The 27,986-nt window shown below is 38.9% G+C and overlaps 1 protein-coding gene and 1 long non-coding RNA gene across 6 annotated transcripts in view; one reads left to right on the forward strand and one right to left on the reverse strand.

Annotated features, from left to right (window-relative positions):
- RUNX1T1 (RUNX1 partner transcriptional co-repressor 1) overlaps window positions 1-27,986 on the forward strand; it is a 151,239-nt gene that overhangs the window by 17,191 nt on the left and 106,062 nt on the right. The window contains exon 2 of one of the 5 annotated variants that reach the window (XM_062188268.1): window positions 10,348-10,518. The exons of 1 other annotated variant lie outside the window; for it this stretch is intronic. In XM_062188268.1, the coding sequence (XP_062044252.1) occupies window positions 10,431-10,518 (88 nt within the window). In that variant the 5' untranslated portion in view covers window positions 10,348-10,430. Of the gene's footprint in view, window positions 1-10,347; window positions 10,519-23,376; window positions 23,734-23,833; window positions 23,925-23,985; window positions 24,058-27,986 lie in introns of those variants that run through there. 3 more of the 5 variants (XM_062188270.1, XM_062188271.1, XM_062188272.1) reach the window with 3 other exon arrangements.
- Window positions 9,959-27,764, reverse strand: LOC133757641 (uncharacterized). The gene is made up of 3 exons (XR_009865710.1): window positions 27,635-27,764; window positions 15,080-15,164; window positions 9,959-11,754 (listed from the first exon to the last, which is right to left on the reverse strand). It is a non-coding gene; the product is annotated as an uncharacterized LOC133757641 (long non-coding RNA).

The following is a 27,986-nucleotide window of genomic DNA, read 5'->3' on the forward strand; positions in this document are numbered from 1 at the left end:
GTTTCCCCTTTGCAGGTACTTTTTGCATTTGGGACACCAAGAGGTGGTCAGGTGGGCTGAAATCTGAACTATTAGATTCCTTTCCATTCAGAGCATCCTGTTTCATATATTCCAAAACATTGAAAATTTGTCTGAAGGATAACTTACAAAACTTCTTCAATTCTAACATTATGTAGAAGAAACAAAGTGGAAAAGATGTAATAAGGAGTTAAGAAGTAGTTGATGAAAGCAGAGGTAAATCTTGAAAATCAGGTGTTGCTGCATCCTGAACTCAATACTCTTGGCCTTTGAGCCCAAACTGATTCACTGCATATCCCAAGCATTGTCTGTAGAACAAATACTTTTCAATGCCATGACATTTTTCATCTCTACTATAAATGAAAAGAAAAAATGCACTGAAATATTGCTGAATTTAGTAGAAATTTGTCTCTACATATTTTATAGTCAGCAGATAGTACCCAAAATACTATCATGTGCAAGAGCATGTTTTAAGTGGAGGCTTCACATCAAAGTAAATGAATCTTTTTTATGTTAAGAGGCAGTATTAAATCCTCACTGTTAAATTTTTCACCATTAGTTGTCCCTCACTTAAGAAACTTTATGGGAAGAAACAGTGGGAAAATCTACCTATATAAGGAATTTCAGGGAATGGTTTACTAAGATAATATTATTTCAAGGTCTTTGCCTTATTTTGTCTATTGTTGTAATTTAATTTGAAAACATACTGGCAATCCTTTTTACTTTTTTAACTTTAACTAAATTTGAGGTTTGTGGTTTTGTTATTAAATCTTTCAAAATCAAATTTTTAAAAGGCTTTTCCCCCTTTGTTGTCAGTTGTTTTTTATAAAAATTATTAACAGTTAAAAAAGAATGTCAGCACAAAAATTCTTTTTTTTTTTTAAGAATAAGAATGATTCATATGTGCCCGTAGAGAATCCTTGCTAAGATATCTTGTTAAGTGCAAAAAAGGAAGGAGAAGAATATATTTAGAATGCTACATTATACACATGTGTGGAACTCTACTTGTGGGAATATATACAAGAATTTGACAATAGTGTTTGCTTTGGGGGAAGGAAGTAGGGACCAGGCAGTGGTGGTAGACAGGAGCTTCCTTGCTTTGCATCCGTTAGTACTCTTGAGTCTTTTGGAAATCTTGTTCCCATATCACCTGCTGCAAAGTTGCAGACTACAGTGTGAGTCTGGGATTGGCTCTCTCTGGGAGAAAATAATGCTGTTCTCTGCCAGAAGGCAGTAGAGTATGGTGGTGACAAGACCCAGCTCCCAAGGGCTTTGCCACTAGTGTCATCTTGTTCTGCTACCCTTCTTCACCTAGAAAGAATTCTCATCTCCACCTACAGCCATAGCCTCCTGAGGCTGTGGTGAGGATGAAGTGAGGTGACAGCCTCCACAAAGGTTTGCTTCTTTCTGGCATCTGACTTGACCATGTTGGAACTGATAGCCACTTCCTTCTAGAAACCTCTTATAACATCTTGTCTTCCTAGCCATTCTTTCTTTCAGTAAATACCCAGTGGAGACTCTGACATTGACACCTGGAGGTACAGAGCACACCTCTGCTGGACCAGTTGTTCCTAGGCCTGTCTCTCTCAGCCTTCTTTTAGGACCCTGGGTTGCTCCATGTCTTTGTTCCTGAGCTCTTAAAGCTCCTTTCAGAGGAACTCCAAGCCTGGCCTACTGTCATTTCCTGAACCTCTGGGGAAACTTCCTAAAACCTTTATGGCATGTCTTAGCCAAAGACAGCATTTATCACACCCAACTCTGCCACCATCTGCACCATTCAGACATCTCTGCTGGTTTGTAACTTTCTTGGAAGTGGGAGTCTGGAACACTTGGGATACCTTTTGATGCTTTTTAAAAATATTTATGGAAAACTCATAACTCAAGTTATTAACTTTATCTGTCCTGAAACATTTCATTGCTAAAGCCAAAATGAAGTCTTTGGTTCCAGCAGCATGTTATTTTTTTCCTCAATTTCTTTCCGTTTTGATCCCTCTCTTGTGTTCTCTTATCATAGATGGCATGCTTTATTGCTGCCGTATTTTGGTTGTAAGATGTAGCAACAACAACAGCAACAACAAAACACAAAATACAATAAAACAAAACCAAGTCTACTTCCCCTCCACCAAAAATAAAAAAAGATCCCCCATCTACAGGATTAACTTCAGGTCTAAATGTAAAGTGATCAAGCCTCTTGAACATTCACAGATATGCATCTTTATCTGTTTTCATTTATTTTTTACCCCAAATAAAAATGGGGTTTTGTAAAATATGAGTTCTCTGAAATTGTTAGCAAAATTTTGTGTATGTGGACATCTTTAAGAAATGGAACTATCTTTTCATCAGGGGCTCAAATCAGGCTAAAGAACATTACAGTGGCTTCAGTTTTTTTCTACCATATACCCTCTGGTTATTCCTCAGTCTCCAGGAAGTCTCTTCCCCCTTTTTGGTTTTCCCTTTCTGATTTCCAGGAAGATCCCAAGGCTCCCACCTACTCTTGCATCACCCTCTCTGCCCATCTAGTCTTGACTCTTCTCTGAGATTGCATGAGATTCCAACTGTTCTGTTGCCAGATAAAGCAGCCTGAAGACTAGGGATGGTCCCAGACCCTGGAAGTTTGTCCAACTCAACCGAAGACTCTGTGACTCAAAATAGAGAAAAGGGTGAAGCATTTCACTGTTTTCACTTCAGGTCAGATAGCCACTGGAGGAGGAGATTTCAGGAGGGCAGTCTCCAGTTTCTTAATGCAAATGACTGAGCAGATTTAGACAGATATGTATGGGGAGGAAGCATATTGGAGGGAGATTCACAGATTATCTTGTTTCATACTCACAGGGAGTGAACTCATTTCACTAAGTCACTCCTAGAGGTCTAGGTAGTGGCCTAGGAGGACCCTGCATGAGTAGGGTCTGAACTTAGCTTTCCTTACCATAAGGTATCCCTGCTACTTCAGTATTTGCTAACACTTCCTGGGAATTCTTCAAATATCATCACCCAGGAATTCTCCCTCATGATGCAGCCCAGACACACCAAGTGTAGGTGGAAATGATATTAAATTAGAAATGGGGTCTGGTATTGTGGTGCAGCAAGTTAAGCTGCTGCTTGCTATGCTGGCATCCCATATGAGCACTGGTTCTAGTCCCAGCTGCTCCACTTCTGCAGGCTCCCAGCTAATGTGCCTGGGAAAGCAGCAGAACATGGCCTGACTGCTTGTCCCCCTACAACCCACATCGGAGACCCGGATGGAGTTCCAGGCTCTTGGCTTCTGCCTGGCCTAACTCCGGCCATTGGGGCTATTTGCGGAGTGAACCAGTGGATAGATTATCTCTCTTTCTCTCTTTCCCTCCCTCCCCACCCCCTGTAATTCTTCCTTTCAATAAATAAATTTTTTAAAAAAGTGGAAATGGGAAGACTATCAAGAACTTCCATTGCACTTAGAAAAGTTACTGTTTAAAGTGAAAATAAAACACCATATGTTTGCAAATTTCTGCAAAAAAGAGGGGAGGGAATGAGGAAAGGAGAGGGGAAAGAGGAGAGGAAGAAAGGGAGAGCGATCAGCTGATAAGCAGCAGCAAGCAGACCCTGTTCGCAGCTGCAGAGGTGTAGCAGCATCTTCAGCTCTGTGACCATTGACCATGAATGCAGATACTTCCAAAGTCTCATTTCTCTTTTATGTGAAAGTTGCTGGCATGGAACAGATGCCTTTATTTGGAGAAACCAGTCTTTGGAAATAATTGGTTCTCTCTTCACTTATCCCCTAGAGATGGTCTTGCACAGATGAAATTAGATAAGGAAAAAATGGAATCACAAAATATTAGCTTGTGATATTTTCTTTGTGACTCCAAAATGTTTTAGTGTATGTACTTTTTACTTCCACATATGAAGGTACTTCAAGAAATTTCTGGAAAAAATGAAATTAAAACATAAGCTTATTTTGGGTGCAAAATTTTTGAAATTGATGCATAGCTTTTTCATAATATGCATTGTCATTAAATTTTTGAAGATCCCTTATATGTTGGTTTTGTCAAGTGATAATAGATGCTTTTTTAAAAAAAAAGATTTATTTATTTATTTGGAAGGCAGAGTTGCAGAGACAGAGAGAGAGAGAGGTCTTTCATCTGTTGGCTCACTCCCTAAATGGCCCCAACAGCTGGAGCTGGGCTGATCTGAAGCCAGGAGCCAGGAGTCAGGAGCTTCTTTAAGGCCTCCTACGAGGGTACAGGGGCCCAAGGACTTGGATCATCTTCTGTTTTCCCAGGCCATAGCAGAGAGCTGGATCAGAAATGCAGCAGCCGGGACTCCAAACCAACGCCCATATGGGATGCCGGCGCTTCAGGTGATGGCTTCACTCGACACACCACAGTGCCGGCCCCAAGATGCTTTATTTTATTATTTTATTTTATTTTATTTTATTTTTTGACAGGCAGAGTTAGACAGAGAGAGAGAGAGACAGAGAGAAAGGTCTTCCTTCCGTTGGTTCACTCCCCAAATGGCCGCTACGACCCATGCTACACCGATCTGAAGCCAGGAGCCAGGTGCTTCCTCCTGGTCTCTCATGCCAGTGCAGGGTCCAAGCACTTGGGCCATCCTCCACTGCACTCCCGGGCCACAGCAGAGAGCTGGACTGGAAGAGGAGCAACCAGGACAGAATCCGGAGCCCCAACCGGGACTAGAACCCCCGGGTGCCGGCGCTGCAGGCGGAGGATTAGCCAAGTGAGCTGCTGCGCAGGCCAAGATGCTTTATTTTTATCACTAAGTAGTATAGTAATGCCTTTCCAAAAGGAAATATTATGATTATATTAAGTCATCTTTGAGCAGCAATCTTTGCTTTTTTTCTAGAGCTTTGAATCATAATAATAAAATAGATACTACCACCTTTCTAGTACCAGACAGTAGGAACTGAGCACCTTGGGTAGAACAGTGCTTACACTGGAAACACTAAGATAGGTAATTGACAAGTTTTGTCTTTCTTAACATGCTAGTGAGGTAGGTATTATGATTCTACTGTAGAGATTTCAATCTGATGCTTAGAGAGGTTATGTGACTTGTCCAAGGTCAAATGGCTGGTAAGTAAGGGGAGGAGCTTTCAGACAGTTCACAGTTTAGGGGTCAGGGAAGGGGACGGTTAATACAGAAGCTGGTAAGGTCTTGTAAATCAGTATATCTCTGTTACACATCTAGAACTGAGGAGGTATTTGAGAACTTTCTACCATTGAGACTTGCCTCGTCAGTTACCTCACTGTGAAACTATATTGTTGATTTGACTATAAATAATCATGGGTTGGTCATCTGCCTTCTGATTGATTTGTTCCTCAAAAGTGCTATTGGCAGGATTTTGAAATAATACCTTAGCACAGTTAGGGGAAGAGGCGTGATGAAAGACCAGATAGTATGCTGTTACCATTCGTTCTCTTGTTCTCACATCCATGCTGAGTCAGTACCTCCGTGTGCCCGGTGCTGTGCTAGGCTGTGGGTGTGAGCATTTGCATTATTGGATGCATGTGGCCGTGCCCTTATGGCCCTCCCAACAGAATCAGTAGAGTGTGTCAGTGATCAGTGTAGGGTCAGAAGGTGTAAAGAGAAATAAGATGACATCTCTTTCCTACAACAGCTGAGGAACAATTGAGAGATGCATATATGCACACAACCTGTGAGTGTACCTTGACACCTTAAAGGTTGTATGCACTTGCGTGCTGTGGTTCTCAATCACGTGTGCCACTGTGGATACTGTGAAGGCTGGCCTCACAGCCCTTGGTGCTCTGGGTGGTTTGCAGAGTGGCCTGTGATGTCTGCAGCATACCCATGGGAATGGCTTTCTATTGATTGTATCTGGCATCTAAAAGGGTATTTAAATTTGAAAGGCAGAAAAAGAGAAAGGAAAAGACATCTCTCAGCTTTTGGTTCACTCCTCGAATGCCTGCAGTAGCCATGGCTGGGTCAGACCTAACCCAAGAAGCCTGAAATTCAGTCTGGGTCTCTCCTGTGGGTACCAGGGACCTAAGTACTTGAGCCATCACCTGCTGCCTCCCAGGGTATGCATTAACAGGAAGCTAGACTCTGGATGGAACCAGGACTTGAACTCAGGCACTCTATTATGGGATGTACGCACCCCAAGTGTTGTCTTTTAACTGCTACACGAAACACCCATCCCATTGCAATTAAAAAGAAAAAGATCATGGGCTCCATGAGAGGTCAGGGAAAGGCTTGTGAACACGATAGGGGTTGAATCAGGTCCCTGTGGTGTTTCAGGAGGCAGATGGGATTCATCTTTCTTCTTCTTATTTAGGCTGCAGTTCCAAGTATGGAGGGGGATAATGAGCAACATAGACAGACCCTCTTTCAGATAGCTCATGGTTTAGGCGTCAGGGAGAGAGATGGATAATAAAGAAGCTGGTGAGGTCAGTGCCCATGCAAAGAAGACAGGAACCCATGTTGGTGAGAATGATGGCAGTGGAGGGGGAGGGAAGTGGTGAACCTCCTTTGAGGTCGTTGGGAACAGTATCCCTAAGGACGTGGCTCTTGAATGGAGACCGGCATATTGAGAAGGAGCTTACCATACCGTCATCTGTGGGAGAGCCCAAGGCTGATAAACGAAGCCATCAGGGTGGAGTGAGCATTCCACATGGTGAGCTGGAGGCTGCACTGTGTGAGGACAAGGCCCTGTCACAAACTGCAGATGAGTGACACGTTATGGAGACTGCAGAGCAGGGCAAGACTAAGGACCATGTGTATCCATGAGTGTACTTGGGAGATGAGCAGATGAAAGAGAGGAGGGGATTCTGGAGCAGGGTATGTCCTGGAAGCTTGGGAAACTAAGAGAATGACCCATAGTTCACCAGACCTATGTTAAAGACACCCAACCATGGTGGCCCTGTTGCTTCCCTTTGGAGGTTGAGAGTAGTCTTGGGGTATACTTGGTGCTCCATTGACTACTACTTGGTTCCTGTGGGATATGGGAGAATTGCCCATAGGTGAGGTGATGAAGTTTGACAGAGGCAAGCTGCAATCCAGTGCCATGGACTGTAGTTACAATGTCATGTTTTCTAAGTCAGCTAGGATGTTCCAGGTTCCTTTTGTGGTAGTTTTCATAGAAACAAAAGCTAATTGTATTTTTTGTTAGTGGAAAGAGCAACCTTTACACTATACATTGTTTTTATGAAGGGAAAGAGAAAGGTTAGGGTTAAGGCCTGAGTCAATCAGGTTGATAGATAAGAAGAGATGTGTTTGAATGCTCATTTTTGGAGCAACTATATATTATTTACTAAAGGTAAAATGGCCCCAAATGTTGTTAGAATGCTCTAGAGAAATGTGTTTAGGCAGTGAAAGGATTCCTGGCAGTGATTGAGAAATACAGTAATGGGGAGCTGTACTTAATCTCTTTTGAGGTTGATTCTGATGTGTGTAGTCTTTACATCCTATTAAATTTTTGAAAGATAAACTGATAGAAGAATGATTTGCCAAGGCCAGCAACTCTTCCTTTTAAAACCTTGGCTCAGTGTACACATTGAGGGGATGGGGGAGTAAGATAAAAGCCTTCTAAATATGAGGTTAACTGAATTCAAATAGAAGGTTCTCTCAAGTTATTGCATTCCTTAGAAAATAAATACATTGCGCATATGGTTAAGATTGATCAAAAAAGTATTCTGTATGCCAGTGATTACATTCCCATCTGTGATTAAGGTTTTCTGTCTGCATCTGGTTTTCGCATTATATTTCTGTAACAAGAATCCTTTATATAGCAGAGTTCACTTTCTGTATTTTCTATTAGCTGCAGCTTGAACTACTGCACGGATCGCAGATTTACACATGTGGTTTTCATTACTTCATACCATTGAGAAAAAGTAATATTTGTTTGGGAATGTATGTTTTCCACAATTTCCATGGTAATACAACATGTTGAGCCTTTTTAATAACACTCTTGTAGAACTACAAATTGTTTGAGGCATTCTCCTCTTGGTAGAGTGTAGCTTTTAAACTTTTCTCAGTGTATGTTTCCCGTATAATAAGGTTTTACAAATTTGAGGACTAAGGAGTCAAACAAAGCAATTTATTAAATATAAAGAAATTTTATTGTCATTTGCATGTGACATATACTTCTGTGTAGGGAGGTATCACAAATACCTAATCCTATATCTTACACTCCTCATTACCTCTACTCATTTTATATTTCATATTATGAGGGCATTTAATGTGTTGTGTATATAAAGCACAAACTTGGTGCTCCAGTCATTACTTGAAAATTCCAAAGATTATCTCTTTTCTTCTATCCTATCCATTGTCATATAGTATTTCATATGTAAAATAGTTACATGAATAGAAAATCCTCCTGGATAGCTTTAGATTTACCTTGTGCATTGTTTGAACAAACATTTGTATGCTGTGTTACACTTTAAGAGTTCATAAATATGTATACTTAAAATATTTTGTAAAATCATCTTCCTGCCAACTTTTTTCTGTATATCTCAGAATACTCTGATTAAAAGGGATACTATAAGTAAAGTAAAAAGTGAAGCAATATATTCTATATTGAGGTGTCATTTCCATTTGGAAATTTGTTTTTTAAAGGATGCTTATGGTAATTTTATGTGACTGAAAAACAAAATTCACTCCACCCTTTTTGTTAATAAACCCAGATGGTAGTCTGTTATTTAGCAGTCATGAGAAAGCAGAAATAGACCTTGGCTCTAAGGGGTTGTCTATACTTTACCTGCTTCATTTGTTCAGGGGAGGTTAACCATGGCCTATACAGGGGCATGATCCACTTTTTATCAGACTCTCTCATGTCTTGTTGATGAGTGCTGAAGCACAAAATATTATCATATAACATGGTTGAATTTAAGAAAACTATTCATTTTCTTCTTTTTCCCAATATTTGTTTAGCCTCAATTTATAGAATGTTTTTGCATTGGTATAGGAACATTAGAAATCACAATTGCTAAAATTATGTAGAAAAATTACCCATATGTCCATTTTCTAGAAATAATCATTTTTGTCATCTAGATGTATTTGCTTCTAGTCCCTCCCTCTGTATGTGCCCTTCTCCTGCCCCTAGTATTTGAGTATTTATTAAATCTTTATGTATATGTGTATCTGCGCATCTTGGTAATTTTCTAATTGAGATTTCTGCCATATCATTTGTTAATAAAATTTTTAGGTTTCATAGTAAACAAAATGTTTCCAAGTGCCAGCTGATTATCTTTAATGATCTTTTTTGAGCTTCAAGGCAACTCTCAACTAAGAAATACCTATCTATGAATATATTTTTCTTAATTAGTGCTTATTTGAATGTATGTTATCACACAGAACAGTAAGAAACAATGGAGTACATCAAAGCAGGGTTGTAATGTGACACTTAAAGGCATTTTTAAGAAACTAGACTTTGTTTTATATACAACAGAGTATGCTTATCAATTTTAATTTCCAGGAAGTAATCTGATCTCAAAAAATAACAACAGCCTTAGTAATAGTTTTGTGATTGCTTTTATAGATCTTTATTTCTTTGCATGAATTGGGAATCCTACCTTTTGTTTACATGATTGTGCTGGATCCTTTTATTTCATAGATTATAAAAATTAAATGCTGATACTTTCCTGTTCATGATACTAATAGTAGTAGTAGGTAATAGGTACTCAGTAAATATTTGTGAATGGATGAATTAATGAATTCTAAACCTGCCAAGCAAGAAAAATGGAAAATTGGAATTCCTTTAGAGGAAAAAATAGGTTAGTGAAAGTCTATAGATTTGGTAAAATAATTCATCAATAATTATTTTATAATATTTAAAAATTTTTCAATTATATAAAGATGCTTCATTATTACAAATTGTGTTAAAAATTTTAGCTTTTAATGGCAATATGGAAGTTTCACAATGATGCAGTATATGGAAACACTTTGTTTTGAAACAATTTAACTTGCCTGTAAAATTTTATAAAAACATAGTGTCTAAAGTTTGTTCTAAAGTACCTATAATATCCAACAGATTACTCAATTTTTTTATTATAACAGGTAAAATCTAGCACATTCTTTCAAAGTATTGATATATATGTATGTGTGTGTGTGTGTGTGTGTGTATACACACATACACACTTCTCAGGTTCAGAAGGTATCCAGCTCTGAGTCAGATGAATGGAAAATTAAGAGTCCTTTAAAGTACTTCATTATAGGAACTGAGAAAATGGGGATTGTTTTGGATGCTTCTAAAATTTAGAAGAGCTTGTATCTGTTTCTTAAAGGAAACAAAGCTGGCCTAGTATTGTCATGTAAATAGATGGGTGTGATACCTCAGACTGGTTGTGATATATGCATTTTTTTTCCCTTTGTTGTTGTCAATAGAAAAGATTGATCTCTGGGCTGGTGAACATAATCTCTGTCCCAGTCAGAAAAGGAGAGGAAATTAGCAGAGCGATTGGTGGAGAATGATATCTGTCAAAAGAAACACTTGGAGAGCACTGAGTTTAGTAATAGGTGACTGCCGGAAAAAGGGAAACTTTGAATATTGTCAAGGTAAGGAACAGACAAATATTTTGATTTTGTAATTTGCTTCCATACCAGAAAATCAATCTATTATTTTTGTAACCAATAAGTTATGATTGTAAAGATTGTTTCTTCTTTCCTTGTTCAAGTGCCTGTTGATCAAGAGTGTGTATTGAATGTTTTAACCATTTGTCTTTGAAATCTTTGAGTGTGGGGATTGGGTGGGGCTGAACCTGGTGGTGGAGCCCTGTTTGGTAGCTTTGGGCTGAGGATGTCAAATGATCAAATACTAAATTTTTTTCACCCTGTTCTTGTTGCACTGCTTCTTGCCATGTTTCATAATACATCTGTGATAAGCTCAGCAATCCTTGGAGTTAAAGATTAAAAGTTATGTCATGGTTTCTGTGTTTATTGATTGTAATGCCGAGATGGTATTTTCTGAAGCAGTTTGTTGACTAAACAGGCAAAAAAGAGCTTTTCAATTTATTATTTCTTCTCAGTGAATTTGAATTTTTAAATTTTTAGGTGAATATCATTTCCTAAGTATAATTGGTATCTGGAGATGCATTTAAAAAGAAGTGGTAACATGTAAACTAAATGAATTGCCATTTGGGAAGAGACTTCTTAAAAGTATACAATGTTTAAAAATTCAGGGAAGCCTGAAGTTGAAGTTCTCAGAGTTTTATTGCCCCCTGTAGCCAGCATTGTTTAAGGTTTAGCAGATAATGGACTTGTGCTGAGTCACCAATGAGTATGGATAAAGTGTGCTAAGGAAAAGTTGTGTCAACATGAATGTGTAATACTCATTGGCACTCTAGTGATTGGGCGGAGATTTGAAGTTCTGTGACTGCTGGAAACTAGGGATAGCAAAATATTTACCCTCTTTAGCTATTGTTCTGCAAGCATCACTCCTGGCATGCCTATTATAGACTCTACATGAAATTCCTACAGATTCTCATTGACTTTTTCTTAAAGTTCCCAAGAAGGTTGGAAAATGAAAGTGGTTTTTGTTTGGTTTGGTTTGGTTTTATCTTTTTTGTTTCTCAGAAGACTGAAGAAAATGCAATAATTCTCTGTAGGATTATATATTCCTTTGGGGAATCCTTAGTCGTGATTTGGTTGCTGTGTCTTGTTTTCCTTCCTTTCCACCTTCCTTCTTCATCTTATGGCCGTCTTCTGTAACTGAAGTGTCCATTGGAAAGACAAGGCAGGTGGCTCAAATTGTAGCAGGTAGTTGAGAACTTTCCCACCTCTGCTTCTGTTTTCCTAGGTAGTGTTGTCAACAACAACAAAAGCTTTTTAAGAACTCAAATCTTGGTTGATTAGATTTCTGAAATCTTACATAAAGAAAAAGAAAGGTGTTCATATCTTAATGGATGCAAACTAGTGATAATACCAACCACCACCCCTGCTTTAGAATTATTTTCTCATCTTCCACCAGAAGAAAGCACCTGTTTCAAAACAGGATATAACTCTTTGCTTTCTGCTGTCTGTATCTCTGTGAGTATCTAATATGATAAAAGACTGAAGGAGCAGATTAAAAATCAAAATGGATGTTGGATTTTAAAACTTGTGCATGTATTGTAAGTATGTACGATTAGCCCCATGACCCACCCCTATCCCATTCTGGTCCTGTTCAGTGGATCTGTGGCTTGCTGGCAGTGAACCATTGCAGCATGGAAGATCCATATGGAAGGCAGAAATGCATGACATAGACACACATCTTAATACAGCTCCATGACTGTTGTTTGTTATAACATGCAAATGTTGGATCCCCAGCATTATATCTCAGAAACACCAGACTGAGTTTCTCTCTCTCCTTCTCTCTCTTTCCTGTATATATGTGTGCATGTGTGTGTGTACACAGTTAAAAAATGATGTGCATATACATACACATATTTGTTGACCAATTTTATCATTTTCTTTTTTATGTGGCATTAAAAAATTTTACTCCAGATTTTTCCTCATCATTGTAATGGGTATTTAGGAATATGGGGTTCAGATTGAAGTTGACCAACAAATAGGGAAGGACACGAATCACATACTTTAGATTTGCAAACACCTGGAATCCATTTGATTCCTGGAGTTGCAATATGGAAACAGAAAAGGCCAAGAACTCCTGCGAGCTGAACAGTGGGTGCTGTGAGTAAGAACAGCCAGAAGTGGCGCCAGAGAGTACAGCCTGTGTGGTTGGTTGAGGTAGGAGGAGTTGCCTAGAGAAAAGTCTACTGGTATTAGCAAGGTGGCTTTCCTGGGGTTGGGAATGATGAGGGGTGAGGAGGAGAAATGATACCCAGGGGTCATGCCACCAGCTCAGTTGGAAGCAGGCAAAGACAAACGCTGGGACATTTCCCCCCATTGTTTTAAAGCATACTCAAAACACACATAGTGCTCCACCCTCCAGAATGCCATTTGGAGACATTCTCCTGTGATGCATGTCATGGTGAGGACTGGAAGGATTTGGGGTAGTAAGAAGCTTGCTCTTATAAGCCATTAAGGAAAATTCCAAAGGGTCCAATAAATGGCATAAAAAAATCCACTGGCATTCTGAAAGATGCAAGAGGAAGTAGCATGGGTGGAAAGAGTGACAGGACACTTTGATTGCAGAGTGGTGTGTGTTTATGTTCATGCATGTCATGGAATGGATTTTAAAGCAGTATCAATTTTTATATGAGTTTCAAAAGTCATTTTTTAAGAATAATTTTTAAAGTGTTAATCAGTGATGCTGTATACCTTCAAATATTGATGTCTATTAGGAAATGAGGAAAGTTATTTTCTTAAGTGAAATTGCTGTTTTAGAGAGTCTGTGTTTAGTTTTTCTTGGTCATGTTCAAGGGGTCTGATAGCATTAATGGGCTTTACCCCACATGGAGCTTTGAGCTTATTGTAGCACTGCACACTGATCCCAGGTCAGTGTGATGCGTGAAATCAATTTATTTGAATCTCTTTGCCTCTATAGGAATTTGGCAGCATGCCAGTTGTTTTCATTTAATGTTCTTTGTGTTGAACACAGACAAGCAGGCATGCTTTGTATTCTTCTCTCTTTTGGTCTCTGTCTCTTTTGGCCAATATTTTACTTTATGGATTTTTTGAAATAAAGGAAGAATATATTATTTATATGATTGTAATTGTTGCTTGGTATGTACACACATATAAATGTACTCCTTTTTTTTTTTAATCTTTTAAGGCTTATTTTTGCTATCCCTGACCTTTCATTGTAACTATGTTTGTACACAAGCAATATTTTAGAGTTTTAAGGTTTTTGATGAAACATAATTAACCAGATCATAGGTGGTATTTGCTTACATTAATGGGCATTTTTCAGAGCTTAACAATATTAATTACACAAACTACTGAATGTTTAATTTGTGACCTGGATGTTCAAAATCATTATTTCTTGGAATATTTTTGAATTTGAAGATTCACAATTTATTCAAGCACGCATCACACAAGTATCATTATTTGGGTAGTTTTGGGTTTGACTAAACTGTCTTGATTCAAGACACTCCAGTGTTTTACATAGATTTGTTTTATGTGCATTTTGACAAAGTCCCTGTATTAGGGTAGTTTGGGGCTTTTTAAGCTTGAGAGGGTAGTGAACAGAAATAGCACAGAGCTTTTTATTACAAACAAATCCAGACCTTTCTCTGGCTGTTTTTGTAGGCAGGATTTGTATCTGGGTCAGCTTTAGGAAGAGGTGGAGAAGGAAACGAGAGAGAGTGAGAGGAGAATGTTATGTTGATGCTCGGGGCAGTTCTTGCGGAAGTTGATATGCAGAACTGTGGAGCCGTGGCTTGGGGTCAGGCTCATACCCAGCAGCCCTGCTTCCTTGTTTAATTACCTGAAGAGCAAAACAGTCAGACTGGGAGTGTGTGAAAACCCAGTATCTCTCGCAGCCGCCTGGCGCTCTGACATCCTGAGAGGCCAGCCTGTCTGTCCGCCAGCGTCAGGCTGGGTTCCTTTCTTGCAGGAGGCATTGTGTGGAAGAGGGTTTGGTCAGGAATCCAAGGTTCCTGCCAGTGCTGTGTCCCCTGCTCTCTCCTTCTGGACTGCACTCACAGATTAGGCTTGAAATTTTTAAAATGGGTTTTGAAATTTGGGTCTTTTATTTTACACTTCTGGCCTTGCTGCAAAACCATCTCTTTGAATAGTAGCAGGCCCCTTAGCTAACTGGGTTCTTATTCTCTCAGTTCCTGATATATAGGATCCTATGGGTGTTGCTGCTTTTGCAGCAGATCCACTGGTAGTTCAGCATGACACTTGGCTTTCAGAGATTGTTTTTATGAGGCAGTTTTGGAATCTTGATCTGCCCAGGAAAATAGGATGGTCCATTTTTAAAGAAAGGTCATGGAACTTTTAAAGGTTAAGATTTTTTTTTTTTTTTTTTTGTCCTTTCCTTGGAATTTGAATGTGGTCTTTGACATTTGCTTTGGGAAGGGCCACATCCTTTGATGGAACTGTGAGTGGTGAGAAATATTTGACACCAATGTGTGGCCAACTTAAAGGATAGCATAGGATCAGTATTCTGAGAAGTGCTTGGATATGGAGCCATTTGGGGAGAGTCCCTAAATATTACAACATGTCATCTTACCAAGAAGAAGTCAGCACGTTCTTTATCCACACTGATGAAATGTCCTCGCTGGATGGGGGAGCCAAGGTGCTGGTGGTGGTGTTTCCTGCAAAGGGAGGAGAAAGTGTGACTACATGTGCAATGATTTGGTTTTTCCAACTACTTCACTAGGATTCTGTCATGCAGACCGAAGGGCATTTACCCTTTAGATACACATATGTGCCTCCCATTAATGTTAGTAGAAAGTTACAGGAATGTGAAGAGAGCAGTATGTAGCTTTGCCTGGTGCACAAACACAACTCTGGGGAATTGATTCTGTTCTTTGCAAAGAATGAAAGGGTCAAACTTTGCAGGAAAGAGTTTGGTAGGCATTATTCTAAAAGTTTCTTTTTCATATTGGAAGCACAGTCAATGTTTTACGTATTTGTATACCACTCCAGTGAAAAGTATATAATCATTTAAATAATTGGATTAGCTGTGTGCTTGGTGATAGAGCTGGCATCTTTGTGATCTATTATGCACAAGCATCAGTAGCTCTGCCATAAGTGTTATGCGTATCCTCAGGCATGTGCGTGTTTATTTCTGTATCAGCCTGCTGCATTTCCTTCAGAATATTTCTCTTTTCAACATCAGTATACATGTGAAATAGGAAAACATGTAAACATATTTTAAGTCACAGTCAACATTCCTAACTTGTGTTCTCTTCCCCTGAGACTTTCACTATCCTCCTTCTAAGTTCCAACTTTTTGGCAGTTTCATCCAATTGGAGCTTTCTAAAATAAAGGTAACATTTGTAGCATTTGAAGGATTTGTAGCCTTAAGCTTTGGAAGCTGAGAGTGTATAATTTGAGAAAAACTTGGGAGGACTTTGAAAAGTGAATGGAGAGTGTGTGGCTTGCAGGTGGCATGAGGAATTGAAGAACAAAATGTGAACAAGAAAGTGAGGTTGGCTCCTTGTGCTGAGTCTGTTCAGTAAGTGTGGAGTGGAATAGCAAGAAAAAAAAGAAAAATAGAACTATGAGAGAAGAGAATGAGAGAGAGAGAGAGATGAGTTACTTCAGAAAAGGGAAGGGGAAAAAAATCACAGGAAGGATCTCCAAAAAAATCACTGAAAATGTGTGTCTTGAAAAAACTATGTATGGGTTTCAAATATTTTTTTGTACCTGGATAAGCTTATCCTTCAATTCTGTTTTCCATGAGCCATTTAGCTTAATAACGTGAACAAACAAACAAAAACACATTCTGACCTAATAGTTAAAAATGGCACGGTATTCTAAAACATAAGATTTTGGTATACACAATTAAAAGTAATTTTAATAAGAAGTCAAAGTGAGAATTGGCATTTCCATGCAAAGTAAGAGACTTGAGCTGAGACTGACAGGTTTTAACCAAGCTTAATTATATTTTAGAATATTAACATTGAGTTCTCTTCTGCTTGCTGTTGTATGGGGAGGGGCTTGAATGATGCAACTTTATAAAGCTGTTGTAAAATATAAATTAAAGAATTTGCATTGGCATAAAAGCAAATATACTGTGTTGGGAAATTATTTGGCCAAATAAAGTGTTTTGGAATGAAAATTTGCAATAGAATTCATCATAGCGAAAAGTCATTGTTGAATAAGTTTGAGTTGAGTTTGTTTATAAATGTGGAGAATTACTTTGTGTGCATAGATTTTGATAATTTGCAATGTGGAGACATGGAGGTGGGGAGTTTATTACAGGAAAATGTCCTATGAAAAAGAAAATGATGGAAAGAAGTCTGGGACTTTTTTATTGCTGTGTATTTGCTCCACCTGGTGGATTTTGTTGAAACTGTTTTAATCCATGTTAATGAAAAGAATACTCTGTGGACAATTTTTCTAAAGTATAGGAAGATGACTCTTTTGTTTTATTTGTGTTGCTTTGTATAATTTTATTCTTATCTAGGTCACAGCATTTATATGTTTTTGTCTTCAGTTTTTTTTTTTTTTCTGTGTATTTAAATTAATGTTTGCTGTTAATTCTGGTTAATAATGTAATGAACAGATTTGGAAAACAGAAACTAGAGGAAAACAATCATGTACAGTCTCACCACTCAGAACTGTTGCAGTATTGTTAAAGATAGATATTTTCAAAAGAGGGCCAGTTTGCATTTGATTTTATTTAAAGATGTGGAAGGTTAAATTACACCGAAACATGATGATGGCGATGATTGTAATTATTGCTGGACAAATACTGCCCCATGAATTCCCAGCCTTCCCCCCAAAATAGTGTGTGGCAAAAACTGCTGCATGTCTACAGAAGGCATAGGCTGCAGAGCATTTGTGGGACTGCTCAGAGAGAGGGGGAGATCTGTTGTTGGCTGGGCTTACACAGATTGCTTTCTGTGGAAATCTTAAGGGTTCAGTTGTGCTTTGATCATCTTATTGTTTTCCTTGGGTTATTCTTTTTTTTCTTCTTTAGACTTTAACAGCTCTGTAACAGAAGGTGAAGTCTTGAAAACAGTGTCTCCATATGCAAGGGATTTGGAGACCTTTTTATTGTCTTTAAAATTGTCATTCATAGTCCTCATTAGCATTTATTGTTGCAAGCGTACAAGCAGAAAATGTGAAATTGGTATGTCATGAATAGCCCCACAGAGCTCTCGAGCCCTCTGATTTTGCCTGCAGTGTGGTGTGGGCTGGGCTTTGAGGGAAAGCTGTCCAGATGGCTGCCTGCACAGAGCAGAGCTGCAGGTTTTTGTCTCTGGTGCTGAGAGGAGGGAAAGTTCATTGGAGCATACGCCATCACCCTTGCGTTTTAACAAAACTAACTCGCCATTAGTCAAGATGGGGAGGTGTTGACATTGAAACAAAGGTTTTTCCATATACTGTTACAGTCCTTGTCAAATGAATACAGGTGGGGTAGTTAGGGTTTGTCCTGTTTTATTGGAGTGATTTTTGTGGTTATGCAAATATGAGGAAACTAGGTTTTCCTGCTAATGTATACTTGTTAAGATTGTTTTATGTGAGAATGCTTTTATTTGAAAAGACAAGAGTTAATGTAGCTTGTGTTCAGTCTTGTGGATTAATAAGGAAGTGTTTGGCTTTACAAATTCTAAAATAATTTAACCCCTTGTTAGTGCCTATGAAGGAATCTACATTTCACTCCATTCATGAGTTTGAAGTTTGCATTTCAACTACATAGCATCCAGTCAATGTGTTGAAGCTGTTATAGCATTTCATGTTATTTTTAATTCTAGTTATTGAAAATAAAAGTTGTTATTGGAAAATAACAACAACATACTATGGTATTTTAAAGGTATTGGTACGGTCAGAAACAATTCATAATAATCACAAACATAGATTATGTTTATTTCTAGCAAAATACTGTAGGAATGATATGAAGTTATTCTTAAAGTTCATGTAAAATGGAATTCAAGGACAAGCCTATCTGATACAGAAATTTTGAAATTCATGCTTAGTTTTTCCTAATATATGTGTTCAATGACCTTTTTGAAGACTCCCTCATATGAAAAGCCTTTTCTTCTGTAGACATTGAAGATGGAAGAAAAATGCAGAGACTGTTGGCTTGTCAGCTAATGAAGTCATTATTATTTAATTGTTTTTAAGATGAGAATCTTCAAATGATAGTATTAAGGCCCAGGATTAACTCACTTTAACTGATGGAGATGGAAAAGTCCAAGAGACCTGGATCCATGAGTTTGACATAAGTCATAGGTGAAGGGTAGGGGTTGTGACTCCTAGCCTCAGCCTGCCACTTGCCCTGGTAGATTCGGATTTCTCAACAGACCATGCAGCAGGCTCTCCAGGGGCCACTGTGCTGTGTGGTGCTTTGTCCTTCTAGTGGTAAGTGATCCAAGCAGTGAAGCTTCTCTGCCTCTGTAATGTCTCTGCATAATCACCTATTAAAAGACAGGTTTTCTTTTACTTCTTGATTCCCTCTTATTGCCTGCACTAGGCCTTCATGGACAGCCCTAAATAACCCTATGACCCCATGATGTTTATACACCTTTCAAATTCTTAAGATGGCAATCATGTCTTGTTCTTTTGTCATTTAAGCAGAGTTCTTGTGAGCACTTCTGTGGATCAGCTGAAAGTTGAAGAGGGGCAAATGCACTCATGAATCCTTTTTCCCAAAGGAAATATTTGAGGGAAGGAGTCTGAAAGGCCCTCTTTACAAGAGACATTTGTGAGGAGGAGTTAAAATGACAAATAGCCTCTTGCCTTGATGGAATACGTCAATGAACTTTTTTAAACTTAATTTTACTTTGTGTCTCATTCATTTCTTTGTGGTTGGCTGTATCTTACATTGCAGCCTAACTAAAACATAAACCATTTGTTTTTCTTGCAGACAAAGTATAATTGGATTTATCTTTGTCAGGAGACAATCTATTATGGCCTTTATTTAATACAGTTTCAGATGTCTTTCAGTGGCAGAAACAAATTAATGTACATTTTTATTAGGTGTTGTATCTATTTAATTGACTGTCAAAGTGATGAGAAGTTAGGAAATCATCCAAAAGAGAGGTCCATCTCCCTGAGCCCAACAGCTCACACATTAGGTAGGTTTGCCCTGTCAGTGGGATGCCTTTAGAAAACACTAATAGCTTCCAGCTGGGTGGAAAATCAAAACCTTTGGGGTCTGACAAAACTAGCAGATTTGAATTTGAAAGCAGAGCTAATGCCTCCATTTTATTTTTTACCACTCGCCCATAAAACATTATTTTCCAATATGTCAGCCTCATTTGGTGGCCAGTGGTCTGAAATTGAAAGTGGGACAAGCAAGCGGAGAAATCTGGACATTAGTGAGTCCGCCCTTTCAAGCTGGTGTGCCACTTTGTGGAAGGGTCTCCCCTAAGAGCAGGGGGTCTTAATGACCATTCATCAATGCTCGTTGGCTGATCATTGAGTGCCTTCTTATTCAGTTTATCAAGTCTTGCACACAAAAAGTCAGAATAAGCCTGACTCAGCTTTGTTAAAGCCAACTAGGAGTAAAATGCTCCATTTGAACCCATTTTGCCATTGTTTTTCACTTTGTTAATGCAGCCCTGCTTAAATGAGTGCCTTTATAGGGTTGGTCAGAATATCTGAAACTATTAATTCTCTTGTATTGAATGGCTGGTGGCAGGCCAGAGCAGATGGGGTAGGAAAGTATTGGGTTGGGTATATTGCTTTCAATTAGGATCAATGAGGTTTCAGCTCCTTTGAATTAACTCACTTAATGCCCACTGTGTGCAGTCACAAAGTATCACAACAGTGTGCTAGAAGCAGAAAGTTGAGAAGACCTGTGGAAAAGCTTTACCTCAAAATCTCCCTTTAGTGTGGAGAGCTTTCAGTTACCTACAGAGGATGTCCCTAGACTGTGCAACCCTGTTGGTAAGTCAGGTGTGGACACAGGAGAACTTTGTATGTAAGGACTGTTCTATGTGGGGAAAAAGCACAAAATACCTTGGAGTAATATGAGGACAGTTTAAAAAGTTTGTAGAAAGTGGAATTAAGAGACAAATTCACTTTAGTGCAAGCAATTTTTTTGAAATCCATGCTTTTTTTTAATAATGTGCATTTCCATTAACTTTTTGAAGATCCCTTTGTGTAATACATAATGAATGCCTTTCTAATGATGGATCTGAAGTTAGCATCAAAAGCCAACTGATGTACTTATGTTTTTAGTGGCCTAGCATTTTGTTTACTGGGTAAGTTTACTGATTTGGAAAGTGATGATTTAGATAACTGTCTTTTAAAAGTTGCCCTAAAAATAGTCTGTGTTCTTAATTAAATGACCTGTATTCTGTGACGTGACTCTCCTGAGGAAGTCCTTTATTGGTCAGTATTGCATCCTTTGTTATTGTTTTGGATATAGTTTAGTTTCATAAAATATTTCTGAGCAGTGGTACAGGACAGTGCTTTGTACTGGAGAAAACTTTCAATATCTGTTCCTTATTTTGCCTCACCTACATAAATGTGTTCACCATGTTGTTGATTATCTGTTTTTATTATACAGTTCAGATGGTAGAGATCTTGGCTCCTTATACTTTTCCTTTTTTATTTTATGAAAGGGGAAGTTATTTCTGTCAAAGTAGCTGTATAGAAATACGTATGCAGGTTTCCTTGTTTAGGCAGCAGTGCCAAAGGGGTTGCTGCATTGCTTGCCTCCATGGGTTAGAGAATAAGGAGGGGTTGGTTCCTTGAGAAAACGCTGAACTAGTCCCGGATGCACACACATTTAGTTAGGCTCTTGCGGCAATCAGACGTCTAGGTGAGAATCTCCAGGGAACCAGGTTTTGTTGACGTGGATCAATTTAAAGTGGCAATTACTGTAGTCAGATAACAGCTTAAAAAGCCTTTTTACACATAGAAAAGATACATAATCACACAGCATATGGAAGTTCAATTTTCTGAGCTGTGGTTTAGGGACTTGCAGTGTACCGATATTAAGACCCGGTTTTAAAACCGGGTATCATCCAGTTTTCTTAAAGTGTATTGCATTTTTGTCGTATGATTTTCTACTTTAGAAGTGATTCACCGTGCATACTGACGAAAGGTTGGGTTTCCCACTGTGAAAATGCTTGCTTTCTAACATAGGTATAGTATTTAAAAAAGAAGTGGCATGCCGCCTTGAGTGGCTTTTTAAAAAATGCTCTCTTTAAAAATGAAAGTCTAAAGATTTAGGATGCTGGATTCCATAAAGGCCTTATAGCAGGACTTAATTGATTATCACACTCACGCCTGCTATAAAGCTTTCTGTCATAAGAATGTTTGAGGTTGGTGCTTAACTGTACTGAAATCCATTACACAGAACCTCATTACAAGTGACATCTAACTAAGATGAACAAAAAGATTGGCCTCATAAATAGGGTGCAGTATACTATTAGTGACAGAGCAGAGCAATCATTATGAATTGTAGACTTTTTACAAGTTGTCTCTGACAATGATGGATTTTTGAGGGTTTCACTGGATGAAATGGCGCTTCTAAAAGTAGTTAGGAACTGTAGAACTTCTTGATTAGCATTGCTTATCAGAGACAATATATTTATAGTTTGTGTGGAGTGTGTGTGTACGTGGGTGTGTGCACGTCTTGAAACGGGTTGTGTGCATGCTTGGGCAGAGGTGTAGTAAGAGCAGGTACAAGTCCCAGTCATTCCCTCTTTTCAGATGGGGTTCTAGAATTTCTAGTAGGCAGCAAGCCGGGGCAACGAAGTCAATCTGACATGGAAAGTGTAGAATAAGCAAGGGAAATGTTGGTGACTGTGAAGGAACAGCAAGAGTTAAAGCGGATGCACCTGTCCATCATATCCATTGAGCTTGCAGGCTGGCCAGAGGCTCCTGAGTAGAATCCTTTCTGTATCTAGAGTGGATTGAGCAGACCTTGGAAAGGTAGAGCTGGAGGGGTCTATCTGATCATGTGCTCTGTTGTTAAAACAAACAAATGAATACAGACCCAGGAAAGATGTGCAAGTGTTAAATTGAGGAAGAGTTTTAGAAGCGAGCAGTATTTTCCTTCTGCCTGGCATTTTTGTGTGTTTAGAAAAGGCATGCAAGGCAGGCAGGCGTGTGTTTCTCCTATGAGGCAAGGATGTTTTACAAAGGACTAAAGAGGGACTGCTGAGAAGAAAATAGCCAGCTTTAGATAAAGCACTATAACAAAGGCCGTAGTTTTATATATCATGGTGTCCATTAAAGCTTAATAGGGAAGGGTCCATTGAACCTGGCTGGGTATGTGTTATTCATGGGAAGGATAAACATTTAAGGGTGTGCAAAAAAATCAGAAATCAGGAGGACTGGATTGTTCAGCTTTTGAAAAGGCTTTACAATGAAGATTTTGTTTTTATCTCCCATGGATCTCCATGCAAGGTAGAAGAGAGTAAGCTGAAAATGTTTGGAGCATATCAACGCAGGGATCCCGGGGGGGTTAAAAGCACTCTAGTAAAATAAAAGTGGTCTCAGGCTTCAGCTTCTAAAAAGTGTTCTCTTTTGCACATGCTGTGGAGAAGCTGACAAAAGGAGTGATTCTGATACTTTGGGACGATATGCTGGTAGCATATATAAAGTCTGATAAAGATGTTTTCAGACTGTTAGGGATTTGCAGTTCGATAAACAAGCTTTGAGGTCTGTGCGTGTTTGTTTTCACCATATTGGCCCCAGTTAATAAGACTTTTAATGAGAAGAAGAGAGGAAGCTTTTCATTGTGGAGAGTGGTAGGAGGCCAGGTTTCCATCTTTGGCAAAATAAGGGTTAACTTTTAACGGGATGAGGGTGGGGGTGAATGAATTATTCAGCATTTAGTTTCTCATTCTGCATTTCACTTTCTGGTTTTTGGTGCTCTGGAACTTGCTGAGAGAGAGGTAGAGTGGGTTCAGGGAGGCAGGGGTTGTGATACTTTGTGCACACATCCTTGTCATTGTTCCGCCTGAAGAGACAGGGCTGGGTTCAAGGCCACATGTGCTCCTGTCATCCTCTACATTTCTGCTCCAAGTGCAATCCGGAGTGTCAGCTCTCCATCTGTCTCTGCCTGGCAGGCGCACGCGCCCAGCACCCTGCCTCGGGCTATGCCGCCCCAGCCCCTCTGACGGCCCTCCTTGCCACTGCTGCCGCCACTGCCGCTCATTCCAGAACAGAAGGCATGAGCCCGGATCGCGCTTGCTTTTAGGAGAGAGAGCCACTTCCCTTGTGGTGCGCAGCAGTCAAGGATGCCTGGTGAGTTAGCCCTGCTCCGCGGTCTCTCTGGTGTGGTTTTTTTTTTTTTTTTCCAACAGTGAGGAAAGCTTACTTTTTATTATGCAAGGCAAATGCCTTCTGCCCCACAGTGTGGTGTATCTGATGTGAGCAGGAAGAGGCTGGGGGCGACAGAGTTGTGCCTGAGAAGTGACATAAAGAAGACCCTCAAGGTCTGGGCACTGGGGGGGTACAGGGTGTGGAGCCTTTGCTTTCAGAATTTGGGACGTGTGTTTTAAAGGCTGAGGGAGAAGAACAGCTACGGATCTTTGCTGGAGCGATCTGCTTGGACGGATTTTAGCTCAAGTGAGAAGTATTGTTTCTGTTCTGGGTTTCGTGGCTGTCCTCTGTCCCTCGCATCCTGGAAATTTTCATGTGTGGGGAGAGTTCTCAGATGATGGTGGAATCCTGGGAAAAGGTCTCTTGAGAAAGCTGTTTATATCAGAGAAAGTGAAGGCAGCTTTGGAACTACAAGGAATGTTCAGTCTTGCCCTAAATCGATGTCCTTAGATGTCATCAAGCAAATGATTGACATCGGTTAATTAAAAAAAAAAAAAAGTCTCCTGAATTAGTGAAGCTGTTGTGGTCCTGGAAATTTAGTATATGTTCTTTTTCCCTGAAAAAAAAAAAAATGTTATCTTTGGAACCCAGAGTGTTTCTGTGACTGTTGCCAGTGGAAGCTCTGGTTATGGCAGAGCCTGACCCGGGGAAGGTTGTTTCTCAAGAACTGTCTCATTTGCTCTGTGCCTAATTTGCAGCAGCCCATCTTCAGATAAAAAAGACAGGGCAGATAGATATCCTCCAGCTGGCTGATCTGTGCACATGAATTGGGTAGGACAGGCAGAAGAGGCTGTGCTGGGTCATAGAGTTTGTACACCTCCCAGATGGTGTTTTGAAACATTATCTGCCTGTTTCCTGCAACCACAGTTGTGTGTAGGTATTGCCAGTTGTTTGAAGAATGTATTTCCCGTTCGGATGTGTCTTGCTGTCCGTCCTCATCGTTATTGATAATGTGTGCAGGGCTGTGCTTTTTCATTAGTTCAGAAGGCTAGGAATATATGAGGAAAATCAATTTATAAAAAGACAGTGACTGAGGTCTTTGAAAGGTCCTTTTAACTCTTTCAGCTCTCATCTTGATTTATATGCACCCTGAAGCTAAAGATGTAATATATGTTGGATATTGAGTACAGAATCAGTGTGAAAAGTGCCTGTGTTTTTATTTCATCAGAATATTGTAGCACAGTTTCATATGACTCTTTTGTTGTTGTTGTCATTCAAATGTTCTTTGTTTTTATGCTTTTAATGACCCCTCTGTGTTAAAGGATCTGATTTACCGGGATGCAAAGAGTCTGTAGGTCATCTGAGTAAAACAATGCCATGATAGATCAAAACCGTTTGTGAATGCAGATAGGCAAAAGAGGTAGTTAAGATCCTTGCTACTCCCAAGTAGTGATATGATTTTCAAGTTAGTTTCAAGGAATACTGACTTGAACTGCCTTGAGCCATATTTAATAAAGGCTTTAGAGTAATTGATAAGTGTGTATTACTGTTATATCATTAATATGTGACTGGTTCTTAGCAGGAGTCTGAAATGTAGGCAGTTTCCCTCTCTGTCTCTTTCTCCCCCTCCAACTGTGTTAGAAAACCTTGTACTTGGACACAGAGAATATATCAACAGCTGTGACTCTGAGCATGTGCCAGAATGGTGATACTTGAGCAGAATTGACACTTGGCTATTTTTGACACCCATTTGCACTTTTTAAATTCTACTATTGGATGGGCTACCTCTTAATATGTTTCTAACATATTTTAGTCTGTATGTGTATCTTTATAGTGATGGACAATTTTTGCCATCTGAGACAGGTTTTATTTTTTAAATAATACATTAGGGGTGTACAAATGAAAGGATGTGTTTTATATAATCTGGTGTCATCACTTTTTTTAAAGTGTGACTCCTTATTTATGTATCAACATTTTTTTGGGTGGTTAAGTGTCAGAACTGAGTCCTGGGTGTATTAGACTTGATGCAACAATTCCAATCTAAGACTTTTTTCAGAAAATATGAAGTCCATGGAAAAAGTTGTACACAAACTGAACTTATGCAGATAAATTCAGTACCAATCTTCGGGGCTGGGTAGATAAAAAAAGTCTTAGTCTAGGGTTTCTACAATTATTTTGGTTAAAAGTGTCACACTTTTTTGGCTGTTGATAGCATACTCTTACAAAATGAACTATGAAAAGTCAAAGGAGGCCACGTGTGCTTTAAAAAATAGGCTAAACTATTTTAAAATTATTTGACTCACTCTAAGGAAATATCGTTTCACTGCCTGTCACTTTTGTAACAACTAGATCCTTGTGTTTAAAAGAAGGAATTTTTTTTATGAGAAAGCTCAGAGACCTTGTATGTTATATTGTTTCAGAAGGAGGTGACTCCAAGCTTTCTGAAACATTTATATTTTTATCAATCTTTATATAATATTAGCAAAGGACATATGTTGACCTACAAAATGCTTTCAGGACTGCTTCCTTAAAAGGACAATAAGTGAGCACAGTCCCTGTAGCCCAGAAATAGTGCTGTTCTTTCAGAAGATGGTAGCATTAGGTCAGACCACCCTTTCTCAATGGTCCTGCTCTCCAGATGTGCATGGAACTTTTTTTTTTTAAGTTCAAGTTTCCAAAAGAAAAAAAAAAGTTTGTTTTCAAAATCTGGTTTTACTTAAGACATCTCCATCCTGGAGTGCATTTCATAAATTGCCCACATATTTTTCTTAGCAGAGAACTTAACTGGCTGTAATTTTTAACACATGGCCACATCATGTGATATTTTCAAAACACTTACACATAGCTTTAGGAAGGTCCCTGCAGAAATGATCCATCCTCTCACAGCCAGCCCATTTTTTAACAGCATATCTGCATTTTCCATTTAGTAGAGCTATATATTATTAGCTTACATTTTTGGGTAGTAAAACAGTGCATTGCTGATTGTAAAACATGGACTTTATTATCTGCTGAAAATTGATTTGGCATTTATAGCCACTGTGTACTAGACTGTTTTTCTGTTTTTAACATCAATGCTTGCAAACGATGATTTGTGTAAAAAACAGAAATGAAATTGCCATGGACAGACAACTGTTAGTGTCCCTAGTAACTGAACATTTGGATAATGCACCTGGTTATGTATGTATATGTTTTAATAGATGCATCTAAATGCTATTATGCAAGAATGAAAATACAACATTCCATTCACTAACACTCCATTTTACCTTGCAAGTTGGTTTGCCATTGTGTTAGGCTAACTATTCATTGTATTAAATGAGCCTCATGCCAGCTATTAAAAAAAAAAGATATAAGCTGTAAATATCCAATTATAAATATAGATTGTGCGCTCATTTACTTCTTTGTGGCAGAAATATAGAAGTTCCAACTGCCTTTCAAACCCTGGTACTCTCTCCCTTTTTCTTTTAAAATTCTTTTCTGTTAATATTTCAAGTTCTTTGCCTTTTATTTCTATATATTCCATGTAATACTTGGAATCTTTTACAGGGCATCTTCCTGCACAGTTCATGCTCTGTTGAAAAATATATGCTTAACCTTTTTTTTTTTTTTTGAGGGGGATCATGCTTAAAATTCCTTAAGATTTTGTAAGACAACTAATATATATTTTTGTTTTTTAGAGTAAACAGTTAGTGGACATTATATAGCCTAGAAATGTTTACTGGCTATCTCATCTCAACACTGATAGTTAATGCTTGCAAAGATGCCATAATTATGTTTTTTTCTAAATTAAAGATTCGTTCATTATTTGAAAGGCAAAATGATAGAAGAGACAGACAGACACACACACACAGAAAGGGAGAGAGAGCTAGGAAGAGCATGCACTCACCTCTGCTTGTTCACTTCCCAAATGGCTACAACAGCCAGGGCTGGGTCAGTGAAGCCAGGAGCCAAGAACTCTCCGGGTCTCCCAGGTGGGTGGCAGGAACTCAAGTTCTTGAGCCATCGTCTGCTGCTTCCCAAGGATGCTGTAACTATAATATTCTGAGCGGTCTTCTGAGTCAGCAGAGTAACAAATCCCTTGTGCAAGCACCATGAGTTTACAGATGTTGAAACTGAGGCTCATGGAGATTAAGAAAGTGAGATCTTCCTCTCTCTGCCATGCTGCTTCTAAATTTCAAATATACATGAAACCATGTTACTGTATTAGGCTCAGTGGTGCTTTAGTGTCTTTTATCTTC

Source organism: Lepus europaeus, chromosome 4, assembly GCF_033115175.1.
Source record: "Lepus europaeus isolate LE1 chromosome 4, mLepTim1.pri, whole genome shotgun sequence".
Lineage (NCBI taxonomy): Eukaryota > Metazoa > Chordata > Mammalia > Lagomorpha > Leporidae > Lepus > Lepus europaeus.